Genomic DNA, 21,212 nt, shown 5'->3' with positions numbered 1-21,212 from the left:
CGGTGAAATTCGGGAACTTGTAAAAGCTTGTAAATCTTGTTTGATCAGTAAACCCACCATGTCCACTAAAGTAGGCCTTTTGTCTTCTCATCAAGCGTCGCGCCCCATGGAACGCCTGTATATCGATTATGTGGGACCCTTCCCCCAGTCAAAGGGTAATGCCAACAAGTTTATCTTTGTATGTGTAGATGGTTTTACTAGATTTTCCTGGTTATTTCCGACTAAGCTGGCTACCGCTCAGTCCACCATTACCTGCTTAAATTCTATTTTTGCTTCTTTTGGTCCGTGTCAATATATCGTATCTGATAATGCTAAGGCTTTTACATCTAATTTATTTCGTAAATTCTGTTTTGACTTATCAATATCTCATGTAACTACTTCGGCTTATTACCCGCAACCATCTCTGGCTGAACGAGTTAACCGTAATCTCAGGTCCGCACTCATTGCCTATCATCATGAAGATCCTTCCAGGTGGGACACGTCCCTGCATTGGATAGCTTTTGCTTTGAATTCGGCGGTTCATGAATCTCACAAGTTTACTCCAGCTTCCTTGATGTTCAAGTTTGTTCCCAACTCGCCGCTCTCTAACCTCTGGTCTTTGAATGACATTCTACCCGAGACAATAGATCCGGATAACATTAAAGATCTTTGGAAGAAGGCTAAAGCCAATCTTAAAGTGTCTCATGAAAAGGTTAGGGAAAGGTATGATCGTGGACGGAGACCCACCACTTTGAAGGTAGGTGACCAGGTTATGGTCAAAAATTTTGTTCCCGCGGGCAAGCTTGCCCCCAGATTTCATGGGCCTTGTATCATTCTCGATTTTCTTACGCCGGTTACCTTATTGTTAAGTAATCCAGCCACCGAGAGGATATTTAGAGTTCACCTGTCCCAGGTGAAACCGGTGTAATTTCTGTGTTAACTTGCTTCATAGTATTTTGAAAGGATATGAAGGTTATATTTTTTTTTTGAGTTTCACTTTTAAGGCATTCTGCCCCTTCTGTAATATTTTGGTTTTAGATGTAAGCCTTATGTAAAACCTGCCCCGACCCGTTAAACTGCCATCCTGTTCTTGCCACGGCCATTACCACGCTCCCGTCTCCTGCTCCACCTTACACTGTGGCTTCATAATAGGAAATGCCATAGATATCTACACGCCGCTGGCCCCTCAACCTCTCCACAAGCCTGTACCCTCAAAGAAGATGATTGTCCAACACAATTCTGCCGCCTAGCTTTAATGTTTCAGCGCCCCCGCAGCCGCGCAGCGCCGTGCAGCGACTGGGGAGGGGGATGGGCCCCCTCCTCTCCAGCGAGGACGACATGTGCATGGCGAGCCGGAGCTCACCTCCCGGCCAAGGCTGATGTGCGGCGCACGACCTGCTACATGCCCGCAGCCTGTATCTGTTCACCGCGGGCGCGGCGTACTTCAACACCTCTGCTCCCCTCATAGTGCGGGCGAGCGGTATCTCAGGGTACTTGAGGGGTCCGAGCGGCCCCCGTTGGACGCAAGCTGCAATGGCCGGTCCGGCCATTCGACTCAATCTACATCAACTACATGGACAGTCACCTTAAGCGATAACTACATATGGGAATTTAACAACAATATTTGGTGGACATTGCAAAACTTTTCTTCACTTTTAAGCATTAAAAGTTTATCTTCAGAAATTCAACTACTACAACAGAAAAACTTTACTGCACCTGCAACAACAAAATTTTGAAATTGCAACCAACCAAATTACTAAAATCTTATAAATGCTTCCGCAATTAATCTTAATATACACATCAAAACTTGGACCTTATTTTGGAAACAAAGCTTATGTTCTTCTGTGTTACCCCTTGGAGGAACTTTTGGGGGGGGAGGTCTGTACCGGGCGGTACACCTCTACTCTGTTTATTTAAAAGTTGCGCCAGTTGAAACTCCTCTTCTGGAGGAAGGTTGAACTTTATCTATTCTATTAATTCTCTACTTTCTCAGAAGATGTCACCACGTGGAAAATTTTGAGTTTTTGAACTGTGTCACTTTTGATGTGTTTTTGTTTCGCTTGAAGTAAGAAGTGTGAACTTTCTCTTCTAGAGGACACTACTGAAGAATTACAATAGTGCAACCTAGTGCGAAATCAAAGAACTATTTTGTTGGAGAAATTTTTATTTCAAAAGTTTGTTCCTTGTTAAATTTCTTTCTGTCATGGTTTAAGTTGGCTGTATACCCCTCTTTTTCCCCTTATTTTGGATCTAGCCAATCCCGAATTTCTTTAATTAATTTTTCCACCAATAATGTGTTTCTTTTTCCTCTTTGTAGGGGTTTCTGTTCCCGAACCAATAAAAACTTTGAGGGAGGGTGTTTTATTTCCCCTAACGCCTAGAATCTTCCGCGAGAGGTTATAAACTGCTGATTTTGGGGTCTCCGGGCCACTTCTGTTCCATCTTTCAGTGTATTAAGTACATAGCAGGAGGCGGGAAGCGCCTCTTTCCTCGGCAGCGATCTACTACCAGGTAATGGCCTCTTAATAACATCTTTTCTAGCTAGAGTTGGCAGTTTAACTCTCGCGGCGGGTTCTAGGTCTTCCACCATGTAACTTTCCTTTCAAATGTAAAAGCTACTGGTATCTATTCTATCTTTCAAACTACATATCGGGATAGAGAGTGCTTAACCCTCTCGAGCTCCCACTCACATTGTTTTGAGGTGAACTTATTTTTCGCAACCTATTCTTCAGTAATGTAATGTAAGTTTGTGTTTTCTTAAGTCACCTCAGTAGTATGGGATTAGCCCTTGCATCAGCGGCCTAAGAGCCAACGTAGGTCTTAGAAACAAAGTGTATTAAGGAGTGCAAGTTCGCCTCCTCTCAAATTGTGATTTTAGAGGTCATGTAATCAACCTTCTTTTCATGTAATAGACCTCTGTAGGTTGGGTATTTTACCCCTGTGAATACGTCCTTAGAGGACAGCTTGAAGGTAGAGTTTGGTGTGGCCTTTGAGAAGCTTAAATTTTAAGAGCGGATCGCTCTTTTGAAAATGAAGGGTCATATGCCTCGCGGAGGCTTTTTAGTGTAATTTGGAGCAAGGGCTCCGAGGTATGAATGGGGTTTTCTGCCCCTCTGTTGAAACTAGTGTCTTTGAGGTAAAACTGGGCTGATTGCCCAAGCATTGTGTTTTCGGGGCTCGAAGCCCAAAACCTGTAAATATTGTGACTCCCCGTTGATTTGCTACATTGTACCTGCCATGCTTGTTATATCTTTGTTTTGAAAAGAAAATATAACCTTGTTAAATTTTGAAATTAATTTCTCTTTAGTAGCTTGAGATCCATTCACCACCCAGCACCTTCTTTCACGCCTACCTACCACAAAAACACGGTAACAATAATAATAATAATAATAATAATAATAATAATAATAATAATAATAATAATAATAATAATAATAATAATAATAATAATAATTCAAGCTCGATACTTATGTATTATCTACCCACGGGTTAAAGAATACTGTTTTCACGTTATATCAGTTTATTACACTTGCATCAACGTACTCTGCCATATCTTTGAGGAGTATCACATTCTTTTTATATCTAACGAGTTAACAACTGCTTTTGGCCATATTATTTATGCATTTATTACGAAAATGTGTTATCCTTTTTCATTTTGAATTTTCTTTTAGAGAACAGCAGTCAACGGGTATTACTAATCGACTCCGACATCGCCTTTGAATGTCGAGCTCACTAGTGGACACAGCGAGGAAACGATACCGAAGATGATCGATCGCATGCAACATAACCGCTGGGGGTGCATAAATATTGGTAGGTAACGGAAAAATCGTGCACGCTTAATTGCTTGTAATAATGGATGTGTCAGTGATAGGGCTCTCGCTGTAACCGAAGGATAATACACAGTTTAATATAGGAATTTTGAAGGGACAGACAAAAACTGTCATTATAACGGGATTCTCGTTAAATGCCATACTTGCTATAGCGGGACTTCTACTGTACAAACTTTGCCACAAAAATGAGCTGCACCCAGAACGTATTATCCTGAACAGACTAAAGTTAATATGCAGCATCACAAAGGGTAACAGTGACGATGATATGCGTTTAGCTGCAGGTGGCCCAACAGAACTGCATCATTAAATCAGCAACTGGAATACCCATGTGCTAATGCTATGTGCAGTGTTACTGGAGTGTTTCTGGAGGGAAGGTCAGTGTTTAGCCAGCAAGTTCAAATGTACAATTTTGCCCAAATGAACAGCTCATTAGTTTTGAAACTGTAATCAGATATTTGCATCACTGTTCCCATTGTCTGTATTGACCTTTATTGCATTTCCATGTCTCCTTCAGAGTGTGTTTTATTTCTTAAATGTTAAAGTGTTGTTGTACGTATAACACTGTAACTGGTGTAAAACCTTCAATTATTATGTTTAATATATTTCAATTATCGTTTATTTAATGCTAGATTATCTTTTATTAAATGTTAAACGTGACTAGTACATGGTTTCCCTGTAAATATTGTACCAGGAAGGCCTAGGTCCTGGTCCATGTTAATTGAAAGAAATGTTATTTCCAGCATTAAAGATCCGACCGACGTACGAACATCCATGTAAAGAATGTTCCAGTATGTGCCAGACCCTACGAGTGCGCTAGGCGGAGTCAAGTGACGTCACCTGTCGCTTGAAGCTCACCTCCCCTAGAGATATTTCTCGAAAGAAATATCCTTTTAACAGCTTTTTAACGCCTTAACCAATTTCAACGGGACAAACGCTGAATTATAGCAAACATCATAAAAGTTAATCCCTGTAAATTTCAAATTAATTCATCAAACGGTTGTTGAGTTATAATAATTTAAAGTCTCAACGAAATTACGTAATCACGGTCACATGGCCGAGAGAGCCGCCACCCCTCCCTGCGCTGGTATCTATATATGTCAAGGCCAGACAGCCCGCAAACTAGTACAAGGACAAGCAAACAGCTGTGTGAGTGAGATAGCGAAGAGACCGGCCCGCGTACAGTATGTTCGCGCAGTCACGGTAGAAGTACTTTCCGTCGTATCTCCGGAACGCGAAATTCTATCACCGATAGAATTATTAAAGGACGTCGCACTGCAGTTAGTATACCGCGTCGCGATTACAATATAATCCTAAAGACATTTAAGACTGTAACGCGAGTGAACTTATTGGAGTACAAATATTAACTATTTCATTACGTGTGGACTTAGATAACTTCAAGTAACATTGAACTTCTACTGAACCTAATACTTAGAATTACCAGAACTCATATTCACGTCACATCAACATAAGACTCACAGTAGTAATTTGAGTGAAAAAGTGAGAACTTTTCTGTGTTAATATAACATTATAGTAACAGGATTAGCAGAAAATAATCCCTAGCAACTTCAGACTGTGTTCAAAGACTGTGCTTATCGACTTACTTTCTTTTTTTTTTATGTGAACTGTGTGATTATGAACGTTTCAATAACGACTGTAAATAGCATTTCGTACAGAAAGGACTGTGATTCTTCATACGCCATAAATAGTGTTCAACAGTGTCAGTGATAAACTACTCACACTAAGTAAATTTTCGTGTACGAAAATCACCCGAACAAGCTACAACTCAACGTGATCCAGTTCCAGCTGTCACCACCTCATTGGGAACGTCAACATCGCCAATCCTGATTCTACATGGAACATTCCAGACGTCCATCTTTCGACATTTGGTAGCAACAGTTCTTGTCATAAGTGAGTAACAAACTGACTAAACTTTTTCATTTATTTTGAACAGTGAAACTTCAGTGTCGCGTGTGAACAATTTTCATAATTTCTCAAAAGTGATAAATTTAATTTCTCGTAGAAAGACTGTAGGCTTTCAAGTGTGCTATATATCGAGATTGACGAACTGAGAACTGAAAACTTTGATAATTTCTCATATCCATTTACAATTATAAAAGTGTGCTTAGGTTTAAAAAGACTTTAGGTGGAAATTCCCACATATGAAAGACTTTGAAACCAATGATATTTATGCCATTTTTTTTAAGGAGATTATTTTCGACATTTAATTTCTATGCAAAATTTGAGTCAATAATCATACCGCAGGGTGAAAAATTAATAAATTGTTTTAAGAAAAAAAATTATTTACCATCTATTATTCGCTCTGCGAGACTATCCTTCTCTGTATCGGCTCCAAAACCCAGTTCCACTCCCTGAAGTCCTACTCATGCCCTTTGCCCACAACTTTTCCTGGTACAATATGTAGTATAACTTTGTATAACCTCAAATACGTATTGTGTATAAGTTTAGCCTCAAAATCCATATAGTCGAAAGCGGTAGAGAATTCCATAATGTTCGTATGTTAGACTTATTGTACTTTAATTTGATATATATGAAGGGTTCTGGAAACTTACTGTAAGGTTTATTATCCAGATACATGGAGAGACATTAGGAATGTTGTAGATATTTCTATGTATATTAGTAAGTAGTAAACAAAAGTTCGAGTACCCATTCGACTAGCTGGTCGATCAATGTTTCGAGTTTGTTCCATTAGAGTGTTGTAAGAACTCTTCCAGAAGTCTATCATTCTAGATGGTTGATCGAATAGTATATATATCGAGCTGTCAGTCAGTGAAGTCAGTTCTTAGTTCTCAGTTCTTGGGACTCAGGCAAGTGATGGACTGCGAATAATTGTCCAGCTCCAAGGCGGAGTCGGTGTTATTCAAGATAGTGCATGTTATAGTGCGCGAGTCAGTGTTGTTGATATCTGTACTTGTCAGAATCGACTTCAGGGTACTCCGCTATTGAGTGTTGTAGTGTCATTTGCTACTGTGTATAATTGTGTGTTGTGACGTACAGTGTAAATAAAGTGATTTATACAAGGAAGTGAACGTCTTCTCTTGTGATATTTATTTACGTAAAATAATATCGCACCTCAGAACGATAGTGTGTACCTGATATTTAAAAGACTAAAAAGACTCCAAAATCATTCAAATATATTTTGTCAAGGGTTGGACTGTTTACACATATTTTCTACAATCTCAATTCCAGTTAATGTGCATCACAAATGTGTAAGGGGCAGGCAAATGAAAACCGAACTCCCGCTACAACGTGACCACAGAATTCTTTTATTCAGAAGCAATTACAAAAAGCGTTAATACATTTATCCCACTGGGAGACAAAATGATCAATTCGAGTTTTGTAGAAAAAGGTAGGTCGCTGACGGATCCACGACTGCACCCACTCTTGCCCTTCCTCTTCCAAATGAAACTGACGTCCACGAAACACATACAAATGTTATTGCTTTAAAGATCCACTAGAAACGCATACTCTTCCTTGTGGTACCGCTGCAGATGACTCAGACATGACAACATTCTGTCAATCTTTTGTCCCTCCGTCACTTGATGCGAATCCCACTGTGCGCAAATTTTGCGGAAATGCAAGTTAAGGTCGACCTGAACATAAATTTCTTCCTCCGTGATTTGTTTCTTTTCCCGGATAAGGCCATCAATCCGCTCTATCACATCCAGGGTTATGGCTCGATGGACCCGTGCTGGGTGCGCATCGACTTGCAGTGACATGCACCTTTCTATGAAGGAATCTCCTATGCCACTCGTACACAGTCATCATGGACATGCAGTGTTCGCCATACACAGCAGACATGCAACGAGTTCTGCATACTCCAGCACCCTCAGCCATCAGAAAATGAACCACACTTCTCAGCTCTTCTTTGCTTGCCTCCATTTCTATAGCTGGACGAACACACTAGACCAGTCCGTGCACCAACAAAGACATAACCCAACAACTGCAAGCACCTGTGAGTTGTCACTAAGCAGTTCTCCTACCACAGCAATGGCAGTATTGATACGTAACAACAGTGTTGCCACCTTTCGCACGGAATGTGTGTTATGGCGGGTGTTCGGTTTTCATTGCCCCTTATATTTGCAACAGAAAACATTTCCCGAAGTCTTACCTAAGGAACACATAGAGGAAGACTCCAACACTCCACATGTCCGTCTGGCAGGACACAGGCTGACCCAGCACCATTTCTGGTGCAGCAAATTCCAAGTTAGGAGGTGGCAGTACTTCATGCTCTCGTTGGTTGACAGCATCACCGAAGTCTACCAACTTCAGCACAGGACTAGCTCCAGATAAGTCGACCATCACATTCTCAGGCTGTTAAACATAATTGCTAACTTACTTTTCAAAAATAATGTTTGTAGTTAACATTTAAAATAACATTATGAACTATGGCAAATAATTCATTCCAGTGGAAGCCATTTCTTTTCAGTTTCAACTTAGTCAATAACTGTTAGCTTGTGTGAATCTTCTTAACACCACATTCTGGTCATACTATCTACTGTACAATCCAATCCAGACACACACACAATAGACTTAAGACCTCCTGTTATCTCAATAATATAAATATGTTTCATTAAACCAAATGAAATATCCAATAACCACTTGACTTAACTTATTGTGATAACTCTCTACATAACATCGACGACACAGAATCATTTGCCAAGATTCATACGTGCTATTCAAGCACACACTATGAAGTCAACCAACATCAAGTCTACCACTTATGGACAACAAGACAAGGCAGTGTCAATAATATGACATACAATACGACAATTGTTTTATATCAATTTTATAATAAGAACCTAAGCATGTGCAGGTTATTTTAAGAACACCAATAACATAAGAATTTTTTTTTTTTTTTTTTTGCTAGTTGCTTTACGTCGCACCGACACAGATAGGTCTTATGGTGACGATGGGACAGGAAATGGCTAGGAGTGGGAAGGAAGCAGCCGTGGCCTTAATTAAGATACAGCCCCAGCATTTGCCTGGTGTGAAAATGGGAAACCACAGAAAATCATCTTCAGGGCTGCCGACAGTGGGGTTCGAACCTACTATCTCCCGAATACTGGATACTGGCCGCAGTTAAGCGACTGCAGCTATCGAGCTCGGTAAGAAGAATAAACTTAAGTAATATTCAATGCGTATTGATGCTACCAATGAAGAGATTGACAGGATAATTTTATGTGTATATGTTGAAAGATTTTATGTATAGATGAATTAGTTTTTAACATATTTTATAGTTATATGGCTGAGATGGCCTAAGACTGTAGAACAAAAACTAGCACCATGTATATATAACGTACTGGCTCGCATATAATTTGTCACCGCGTATATCTCGCACCCCATTTTTAACATTTGAAATTGCAGGGAAAAAAGTCCCTGCACATAAATCGCATTAATTTCTGACGTTGTCATACAGACATACGGCACATACACTAAACAAAGTTTGGGTATTCTATGGATGTGCCTACATCAAATATTGGGACTGTAGCAACTGCTGTTATGGTACATTGTATGCGACAGTACAAGAAGAAGCTGCATTTCTTTCTACCTGCAGAACGGTCGAGGCTAGCTGCTGTAACAAAAATACCTAACTCGCCCAAGGCTGATCACGTGAACTAGCATGAACTGGGAGCATTTCCCTGTCCAGGCATTCACGTGATCACGGTATTAGGTATCGTCCATTTGTTGTATTGTCAACAAGTACCAGTATTGTGTCTTCACGTTTCATTGCTGTTTCTCAGTTAAGTTTTCTTTTGTAGGTCGATCTTTAAGTTATGGAGAAATGTGGGAGTTATACGGCTGGGTTTAAACTAAAAGTGATAAAATATGCTGAAGAACATAGTAACAGAGCTGCCGGTTGAGAATTCAGTGCGACTGAGTTTAATGTTCACTACTGGCGTAAACGGAAAGCTGAGCTAGAAACCACCAACCGAACATGTAATGCATTCAGAGGGTCGAAAACTGGTAAGTTTCCTGAGCTGGAAGATGACTTCTTTCGTTACATTACAGAGTTGCAAAATGATGGCTTTAATATCGCACATGAAATGCTACATTTCAAAGTACACAAACTAGCGATTAAAGGAGGAATCAGCTGTTCGGATCTGAAAGCGAGCCAGGATTGGATCCGTAGATTCATGACACGAAAGGGATTGTGTCTGCAAGGTCAACATTTTTCTGCCAGAGAATACCAATCACAGATTTTCATCGCTACGTGATAGCAATGGAGACGAAAAACAATTATCTCTTATCTCAATTTGGCAATGCAGATCAAACCCCGATAAAATTCTACATCACTAAATTTTACACTATTGAGATTCTTCCACTGTTTTGATACTTTATTTTTCCTTTTGGCAAATTTTTATTTATATGTCAACAGTACATGTTTCGTTCCTTATTTAGGAACATCCTCAGCTGTTATAGTGGCTTAGGTGAAGGAAGGGAAGGAAGAAAAACTTTCAACAATCCGAACAATGTTATGAAGTTAAACATTTTTTAGAAAATTTTAATTGCATACAGACTTTTAATGTAACAAAGTGAAAAACTTTTTGAACAACTATTCTAATGAATAGACATAGTTTTAAGTCAATCAACCATGTAATCATCTGCTCTCATACCAGTAACACACTAACCCCACATGTTTTTAATATCATTTATCTTAATTCGCATTTAGTTTTTCAGTGAATCAATGTATTTGTAAATCTATGTGTTTAAAATCTCAACCATTCACCTAAGCCACTATAACAGCTGAGGATGTTCCTAAATAAGGAACGAAACATGTACTGTTGACATATAAATAAAAATTTGCCAAAAGGCAAAATAAAGTATCAAAACGGCGGAAGAATCTCAATAGTGTAAAATTTAGTGATTAGATTTTGATACGGAAAATGAAGCTGATTACTTGCAATGCAAAATTCTACATGCCATGCAACACCACCTTCAACAATAAGGGAGAATCTAGCATGCTTGTACATACAACTGGGTGTGAAAAACAGCGTTGCACTGTCGTGCTAGCAATAACCGCAGATGGAAGATAAGTTGCCGTCGTACGTTATTTTCAAAAGACAAACAGTGCCTAAACCAAAGTTTCCCAAAGGCATTTATGTACAGGTTCAAGAGGAAGGATGGATGGATACAGCTCTTGTCCAGGACTGGGTCCATACGGTGTGGGGAGCATGGCCAGGGTCACTGCTTCGTCGCCCAGCAATGCATGTGTCGGACAGTTTCCATGGACACTTGGTGGAAGACACAAAGAAACGTCTTCAGGAAATGGAAACTGATCTCTTTGTAATTCCTGCTGGAGTCTCAAATTGTCTACAGTGCTTAGATGTTTCCGTCAACAAGCCTTTCAAGGACAACATATGTAAATTAAACACCGAATGGATGGCAGGTAGGGAGCATGAGCTGACGGCAGCAGGCAAAATAAAGGGGCCATCAGCTGAACTTGTGTGTGACTGGGTGATGCGGGCACGGGTTATGGTGTCGACAGACATTATTGTGAAGAGTTTCTTGAAGACCGGCATCGCAAATGCGCTGGATGGAAGTCAGGATGCTGCAGTATGGGATGGTGACCAGAATGATGCAAGAGAGAATAGCTCACAGAGACTGAAGACACTGACAATGAATAAGGCAAAAATGCCAGTTGTCTTGTTTCAATAGCGTAATGCAAATTTGACATATTTTTCAGGAATACGATCTTTTGCACACAAATACCCGCATATATTACGCACCGAAAATGTTCACACTTATTTTTTGTCAAAAAAGTGAGAGTTACATGCAAGCAAATACGGTAATTATAAAACAGTGTACTAACTTGAATCGTATTAATTAAGAGGAACACTCACTAGTGCTATATTTGTACCCATCATCAATACAGAACATGAAGCTCATAAATTATGACATAGCACATAGTCTAGAATCTCGTTACATTTTTGTAACACTACTCCTTCATTCCAATAAATTCACTGTGATGTTTGAAATCGGCCTTGTCAATAGTTAAATGTTACTTGTTTAATTATTTATTATCACATAATACACCATACGTGCTTCGAGGACTTTGTCTTCTTCCTCAGCAGTTTACTCAAACTACCAAATATCTCTTGGACTTATCTAACTATTATTGAACAGCAATCACATTCTTAACAAGTCCTCTTATAACCTGGACAACATAATTATTTAATTCTAAACTTTCATTTATTGTAGGGTGAGAAGCTACAACTCTAGGGAGTGTTCCAGGACAGATGGTTATATACGGAAGTAGCCGCAACATTTAGCAGACATAAACTCTGGTTTGGAAGATTTTAATAATTTTTAAGAGATGCTAATTTTAATAAATTTATTATTTGTAGGAAATAGCCAAGGCTGACATTTTGAAAAGATTGTAAATAGAATAGTGCAGGTTTGAATTTATTTATGAGACACATTATATATCAATTAAGAGACGTTTAGAATTACATATGTTGTACACGTTATAAGAAGACTTGTGTGACATATATAAACTGCACTATTCTATTTACAATCTTATTAAAATCAGTGTCTCTTAAAAATTATTAAAATCTTCCAACGCAGAGTTTACGTGTGCTAAATGCTGTGGCTACTTCTGTATATAACCGAATGTCCTTTAACACTCCCTAGAGTAGTAGCTTCTCACTCCATAATAAATTAATATTTATTTGTTTTGAATCATGAGACAACCAACAGAATTCAAGGGCAAGATTGATGAACAAACTTTCAAAATGAGCAACTGACAGAGTTGCTGATTTAAGTTTCAAAACAATCCTTACTTACTTATAATCCTTACTTGTAATCCTTTGCCAATACGCAAATGGAGGACTAAGATATAGATCCTGGTATCGATGTTCAACTGGCTAGCACATTGCCCCCAAGCTAAGGTCAAGGACAAGTACATTTAGGGGTGCACAACAGAATATTCAATTTATTGTGAGGTGAGAAGCTACAACTCTAGGGAGTGTTGTAGGACAGATGGTTATATACGGAAGTAGCTGCAACATTTAGCAGACGTAAACTCTGGATTGGAAGATTTTAATCATTTTTAAGAGATGCTGATTTTAGTACATTCCAAAAATTATGCCCCAAAAACCCACACAACTAAAAGAAGTTACCATAAATGGTAACAAAATCAAAATAGTAACTCAATTTAAATATCTTGGAGAAGTAATAACACATATCCTAAATGAAAAAATCTCAATCCAAACAAGAACAAACAGATCAGCAAAAGCATAAAAATTAACAAGGGATATCTACAAAAAGAAATGTATATCAATAAATGCAAGAATAAAACATTACAACACAGTTATAAAGCTGGAAGCTACATATGCAGCAGAAACACTTTCACCGGAATAAACAGACTTCAGAAAATTGAAAGGAGGATTGGAAGAGCCTGCCTCAACAAAAAATACCAGAAAGATGGACAGTGGCAGATAATACCTAAGAAAGTCGTGTAGAAAGAGCTAGAACCAATTACAGACACTATGAGTAAGAGGAGACTGGGATTCTTTGGACATATCATGAGGATGCAGGATTTGAGACTTCTGAAACAACTAGTACAACACAATCTTGTCTCAAAAAATACCACAACAGGATGTAAATGGATCAGAGAAGTAAGAGACGATCTGAAGGAAATAGATCTTACAACAGAAGACACCACAAATAAGATAAAATTGAATACAAAACTCAAGAATACAAACCTCCGCTTTACCCTTACACGAAACAAACCAAAAACACACATATTTTCAACCAAGGAAAGGGGCACGAAGATTGGAGCGCCTGAAGAAGTACTGGGAGGACCGCAAAGCTCGAACAATCCCTTCAAAGAGACCTGAACGATGGACCGACTAAAGTGATCCTATGTGGTCATAAAATAATAATAATAATAAGAAGAAGAAGGATAAGAAGAAGGATAAGAAGAAGAAGGAGGAGGAGGAGAAGAAGAAGAAGAAGAAAATTGATTATTTGTAGGTAATAGACAAGGCTGACATTTTGATAATATTGTAAATAGAATAGTGTAGGTTTTAATTTATTTATGACACACATTATATATCAATTAAGAGATGTTTAGAATTAAGTATGTTGTACATGTTATAAGAAGACTTGTTAATTATGTGATTGCTGTATAATAATGTCAGCAGCCCTGAAGATGGTTTTCCATGGTTTCCCCATTTTCACACCAGGCTGTACCTTAATTAAGACCACAGCTGCTTCCTTCCCATTCCTAGGCCTTTCCTATCCCACCATTACCATAAGACCTATCTGTGTCGGTGTGACGTAAAAAAAAAAATTATCCAAGAGACATTTGGTAGTTTGAGTAAACCACTGAAGACGAGGACAATAAGGTCCTCAAAACCTGTACGGTGTGTTACGTATGTTCAGTCCTCCGTCCTAAGGCTGCTTGGATGCTCAACAGCTCTGGCATCAGCTGTCATGAATGGCCTAGGCATCACTGAAGAGGCATACTAGGGAAATGAGGAGCGAGGTAGTTTCTCATTTGAGGTAGTTTCCCATTGCTTTCCTCAGTAAGTGTATATGTGATAATAAATAATTAAAGAAGTAACTTTAAGTACTGATAAGGCTGATTTCAATTTATTGGAATAGAGATTGTAGTCAATACGGACCAATACAAAACCAAACCGCAATGGTTAAGTTAATAAGACTATTCCCTTGTTCGAAATCGCCCAGAACAAATCGTGCTGCTTTCCTTTGAATTTTTTCCATTTTTTCATATCAAGCAGTCCTGGTGAGTGTCCCATACACTGGAACCATAATCCGATTGCAGTCTTATCACTTCCCTTTACCTCTTTACTTATCATCATCATCATCATCATCATCATTTCCCATTTACAGCTTCCTGGGTTGGGTTGTGAATCAAGGACCTCCATCACTGCCTGTCTCTCCACCACTCTTCTCCTCTTTTAAGTACATCTTCTGGTTTTCCTATGCTCTCCTCAATGCACTCCCACACTGAATATGTCCATCTCTTTCAGGGTCTTCCTCATGGTCTCTTTCCTGTTAACTTCTCTGAAAAACCTTTTTTTTTTTTTTGCACTCTCTCTTCTCCCATTCTCATCATATGCCCATGCCAAGTTAGCTTTGCTGTTTCTATCCTGTCTTGAAGATTCAAGATTCCTGTCCTTTTCTAATCTCTTCATTTCTAATTCTATCCTTTCTGGTCTTGTTCTCGATACCTCTTAGGAATTTCATCTCTGCTGGCTGTATTCTACTCTCCACTCGTTTTGTTGTACCGGGCGATTTGGTCGTCCAGTTAGGGTCGCGCAGCTGTGAGCTTGCATCCGGGAGATAGTGGGTTCGAACCCCACTGTCAGCAGCCCTGAAGATGGTTTTCTGTGGTTTCCCATTTTCACACCAGGCTGTGCCTTAATTAAGACCATGGCCATTTCGTTCCCATTCCTAGGCCTTTCCTATCCCATCATTGCCATAAGACAAACCCTAAATGCTCTCATAACCACACGAAGAGATCTGTAACATTTCTTAACAACCTCGTTAATATGATTAACCCAATAAAGATCATTCCTTATATTAACGTTTAGGTACTTACAATGTTTCCCATGGGGTACTATCACCCCTTCAACACAATAATTAAAACTGACAGGACTTCTCCTCTTGGTGAAACTTACAACTTGACTTTTCATCCCATTTACATTCATACCTTGTCTGCTGTCCATCTTACAACACTGTTTAACAGAATTTTATCTAATGATATGTTTTCTTCTTCAGGTAATTTACACATTTATTTATTCAAATTTTGTTTTGGCAGACTGAAGACCCAAATGGTTATAATGGTTATTAACCGATTCAAAACTGAAACGAGATGGCTTCAGATATCACAAATTAAAGAAATACATGAAGAGAAAAGAAGTAAACAAATACTGCATACACAGTAACATAATTAATAAATCTCACTAATTCTCTCCATTACCCTTACAATTTCTTCTAAACTATTCATGTTATCAGAGACAAACTTTGTAATGTAGATCCAAAAACTTTGTAGGCCAGGTAATGTTTTGCCTGATGATTTCACAGTCCAGAATTTTTTTTTTTTTTCTATTTGTTTTATGTCGTACCAAAACAGATAGGTCTTATGGCGACGATGGGATAGGAAAGGCATGGGGATGGGAAGGAAGCAGCCATGGCCTTAATTAAGGTACAGCCCCAGCATTCGCCTGGTGTGAAAATGGGAAACCACGGAAAACCATCTTCAGGGCTGCCGACAGTGGGATTCGAACCCACTATCTCCCAATTACTGGATACTGGCCGCACTTAAGCGACTGCAGCTATAAAGCTTGATCAGTCCAAAATAAAAGACATGGTATGATAAGACACGGTGAGAAATAAGACAATTGGCAAGAAAAACTTATCAAGACAAACTGCAGGAAAGTTTTTAAAAAAATTTCATCGCAAGTAAATTATGATTGTTCAAATTGAATGTTAGTATTCTGAAAACACACATTTTTTATTTTGATGTGAGTCTGAAAGAGAATTTAGGTCTCTCTAGTCTTCAAGAAGACTGTTGGTTTGGATTATTTCCAATGGACAAGGAACAGTCATAAGTTTGAAGTGCTGATCAATGACTTCATCAATTTCCACTTGTCTCTAACTTCACCTTTAATCACCTGAGGCAAACGATCTCCTCTGGGGGTAGTTGGGAGTGAATGGGAATAGTAGAATGGAACTGAGGATTAATAATTAAGCTGGCTTAAGATGCTAGTCCATCTACTCTGAATTTTTAGTCTTTCCGTGTCTTTCTTTTTTTACAATTGGCTTTAAGTCACACCAACACAGATAGATCTTATGGCGATGATGGGACAGGAAAGACCTAGGTGTCTGAAGGAAGTGGCCATGGCCTTAATTAAGGTACAACCCCAGCATCTGCCTGGTGTGAGAATGGGAAAACACGGAAAACCACCTTTAGGGTTCCTCACAATGGGGTTTGAACCCAGTATCTCCTGAATGCATGACCACAGCTGCATGTTCCTAACCACACTGCCAACTCGCTTGGTCTACTACCCATGTCCCCATTATTATTTTTTCAAATGAAGAAAAAACCACAAATAAATAATAATAATAATAATAATAATAATAATAATAATAATAATAATAATAATAATAATAATAATAAATTAGCCGTGTGAATCCCCTAAGGGCTATGGCCTCCTGCAATGCAGGGACAGTGCTCAGTTTAGCTCATCAGGTGAGCAGGTCCTGAAGAGCATTATTATATTGCTTAATCTATAGTTTGTTTCATGATAACGTATTGCCGCTTATTGTAGACTTGTGTAGTCTCACCCCCGAGTGAATGCAATGGTGTTTTTCTGGATCAACAATTCGCGAAAACGCACTGTTACATTAATGACACGTGTACACTTTTTTCCCAGGGAGGGTTCAGGTTCCTTCTAGGTGAAAGGGTAAACTTGCCCTCTTTGTTCTTGCATAGCTTCTTCTCCGAATGTTGTAGAAGTTTCTTGTAATTTTTTTACCTTATCCTCCGTTGAAATTCTTTTGACATACATTACAAGTGCATATCCTCCTTCCACTGTGTGTTCCCTGATGAGTTATCATATCACTACTTCATGCAAATGTCTGTCTCACATTCGTCTTGCTATTCTCCCGAGTGCTCAGAAGATGACCATCACGGTATCCTCTTCGTCGAAGCGTACAATTATATGTTGTATACTTTGCCCCTGTCCTGAGAACGTACTTCAACATACTTTCCACTTGCACGGCTTCTTTCCACAGTGTACGTGAGGATGATCATTTTATATTCACCACTTCATAAAAACGTCTTTTTGTCAATTTTACTGTATTATGCCATAGTGATCAGAGAGGTGACCTTCAGTTCTCTTTGTGGAAGTGCACTGTTGCATATTTCACTGCTGCACAATATCTATAATATATGTCTTGATCGACCTATGTTATCATAGGGCTTGAACAAAGGTGTAACCCATAAGGTTAGTGATCTCTGCACACAATATTTCCCAGCTCTTTCCACTCTTGCCTTAACTTTGCTGTTCTTGTCCATTGTTTTCCTCTCCATCTCGCAAACCAGTCTGCCCATCTAGTTCTTTGCCTTCCCACGTTCCGTCTTCCTTCTCTGGGATCCCACATTGTCATTTTGTAGGTCCATCGATTTTGCTCCAGTCTCGCTACGTGTCTTCCCCATTTCCACTTTAGCTGATCGGCTGTCGTCAGAGCGTCTTTCATGCTGGTTCTCCTTCATATATCTTTGTTCCGTATTCTGTCTCTCAATGAGACCTGGAGTATTTTTCTTTCCATTTTGCGCTGGCATATCTGGATCATTTTCCTTTGTTTTAGTGTTAGTGCCCAGGTTTGGCATCCATAAGTAGGGCTGATATCACACATTTTTCTAGGACATCAGCTTTAAGGGTGAGTTTCTGAGTCTTGTCTGTCAGTATGAATTTTAGAGACCAGAACCTCTTCCATGCTTGTCCTATTCGCCATTTGACCTCTTTTTCTGAACAGTTTGAGAATGATATGTTCTGGCCAAGGTATATACATTCCTCTACGTATTCCAGTATTTCTCCATTTATGCTAACTGGAGTTTCCAGTGCATTGTCATCAACTTTGTTTTTCTTGGATTCATTGTCAGGCCTGCTTCTTTGCTGATGTTGTCTAATTCTATTATCATTTGTTCTAGCTCCGTTGCCGACTCTGCCACCAATATAATATCGTCTGCAAACCATAAGTGCGTTAGTCTTGCTCCATCTATTTTGATGCCGTATTTGTTTTCCCTATCTAGTTTTCTGAACTGATTCTCCAGTAAGCACGTGAATAATTTTGGTGAGAGAGGGTCCCCTTGCTTAACTCCTCTTTCTATCTTGATGTTCTTTCCTTCTCTTTCTGTTTTTATTCTGGCCTCGCTGCCTTCGTAGAGTTTATCCAGAAGTCTGATGTGTTTCTTTTCTGGATACCTTGTTTGCTCAGTGCTTCGAAAATGTATTCCCGTTCCACGGAATCTACTGTATAATTATAAAACAACACTCAATGCGATGCAAGTGTTGTCCTCTTGGCTGTATATGGAACAATATTTCACACCCAGTCACTCTATCAGGCGATAAGCTGAGTGTCTCATGTTCCGTGTTGTGTAGATAATGTCAAACCAACAATGTATGTCTAAAGTGTTCTTCCTACTTACCGATGTAAGATCAGACATTTATGTAGACAAATGTCCACAGTGTGCTGATATGAGTTACTGATAAAAACTCTCACAAGCAGATTTGTTAACAAAAACCACAACTGTAATCACTAGACGAAAAACATTCATTCAATCTGTGAAGCGTAATAAATGTTTGTTGTCATAAACAGGGAACATGCATAAAATGCCTATCTTATTTGATATGCCAACAATTAAAAGGTAGACTAATGTACTTATATCTGCAATAGGCTGCAAGAAAATATACATTGTTATGTTACGGTCTGAGAAAATAGTACGGAAAGAAGAAACTTTTGCTGAAACCGGTTTGCACAGCTCTAGTACTGACGGAGGAGGGAGGGAAGGACATAGGGAACAGTCCAAATGACCACAGTGCACAATGGCGAAGAGCTAAAACTCCTATATTGCTGGCTGGCTGGCCGCTTGACTAATAAACCCCTCCTCTACGGAAGCCATGCTTGCCAAGTTGGATTTAGGGGCCGTCAATGCAGATTCTCTCATCATGTCAAACTTTAGCAATAACAATGGATGGAAGAAAATTGTGACCATACTCTATAAACTTTGCCAAAAATTAACACTCTGAAAGTCTTCACATCAGAGTCCAAGAAAGGACGTGGATGGATGCAGATATGATGGACAACTGTGTGTGTACAATGTGCAACGAGACGTCCTTGTATACAACAATTCCAGGCTCAATTAAATGGCACAAAGATGATGTTTACAGGGACAAAAACAGACATTACTATTATTTCCAGAGGCTTTCTTTTCTTTCTTCAACCTTTGAATGCTCATGTAAACAAACTATTGGGAGACAATATGAGAAAATTTCATGCGTAGTGGACAGCATGTAGGGATCACAACTGCTAACAATGGAAAAGATGTATTGTGTAGAATAATAGTAGCTTGGAATATAATCAAGCCTGAGAAAGTTACAAGTACTCCAAGGACTGGCATATCAAATACCACTGATGGCATACAACATGATAATGTATTACGGGAGGACGAAGACAAATCTGATTCCGAGGTGGAGAAATTCTTCACAAGTTTCACCAATCTAAACGTGCCTCAAAGCTTATATAAATATCAATATTGTAAAATCAAGGCTTACTATCACAAAATCATTGCTGATTTCTCAATGCATGTTCAAAATTATTCTTGTTTATTCATTACTACAGTATGTGGTAAAACAAATATTACTGAAATGATAAACATGATGTGAAACCTGCCACTGCAACAACAATGGATGAAGCAAGATTCAGCTACAGCCCGCACCATGAGGGAGTCCCTTGCCCTTCTGCAACAACCCTTTGGAGATCACTTAATTTCCTGTACTCTTCCCACTCCTCAGATCACGCCGCCAGATACCTACAGTACACGTGGGGCATGCTGAAAGAATTCATTTACCGGTCAGATGACTGACTTAAGAATCTGCCACCTGGGCAACAGCCCTAAAAACAGACCATTGATTGACTGATTGATTGATTCATTCATTCAAAATACAGTCATTCTATGTATCACTGCAACAACCTGTGGTAATCAACATGTTCGACAGTCTACAGGACCATTATGAACAATGCGCACGAAGTGAGGGTACAGTTTTTTAATAATAACAATTTGGTTTTATGTCCCACTACAGTAATTACTTTTATGGTTTTCAAAGATCCCAAAGGGCAAGGATTTTATCCAGCAGGAGTTGTTCTATGCGCCAGAAAATTTACTAACGCAGGGCTTAAGTATTTGATCATCTTCAAATACCACCGGACTGAGGCAGGATTGTATCCGCCAACTTGGGCTATGAAAACCAGCACCTTAACCACCTGAGCCACTCAGCCCGGCACTCATTTTGAACATATGCTGTTAATTACTGTGTTGATGGGGTGATAGTAAGTCATCGGGATCACTAAGTACCTAGCTGGTAATATAAGGAATGATCTTCACTGGGGTAAATGTTTTATTTTTATTTTTTATTTTTAGAACTGAATTTATGTCACACAGACACATGGCAACAATGGGAGAGGAAAGGACTAGGAGTGGGAAGGAAGCAGCCATGGCCTCAATTAAGGTACATCCCCAGCACTTACCTCACGTGAAAATGGGAAACCGCGGAAAACCACCTTCAGGGCTGCCAACAGTGGGGTTCAAACCCACTATCTCCTGGATGCAAGCTCACAGCTGTATCC

At 39.2% G+C, this 21,212-nt stretch overlaps 1 protein-coding gene across 1 annotated transcript in view; it reads right to left on the bottom strand.

The window, feature by feature from the left end:
• Positions 1-21,212, bottom strand: part of trio (trio Rho guanine nucleotide exchange factor) — a 1,596,874-nt gene that overhangs the window by 17,531 nt on the left and 1,558,131 nt on the right. The window contains exon 46 of the mRNA XM_067140202.2: positions 7,939-8,141. Coding sequence (XP_066996303.2) covers positions 7,939-8,141 — 203 coding nt within the window. The remainder of the gene's footprint in view (positions 1-7,938; positions 8,142-21,212) is intronic.

Source organism: Anabrus simplex, chromosome 2 (assembly GCF_040414725.1).
Source record: "Anabrus simplex isolate iqAnaSimp1 chromosome 2, ASM4041472v1, whole genome shotgun sequence".
Taxonomy (NCBI): Eukaryota; Metazoa; Arthropoda; class Insecta; order Orthoptera; family Tettigoniidae; genus Anabrus; species Anabrus simplex.
Note: the sequence above shows the minus strand (reverse complement) of the source record. Positions and strands in the feature narration are given on the sequence as shown.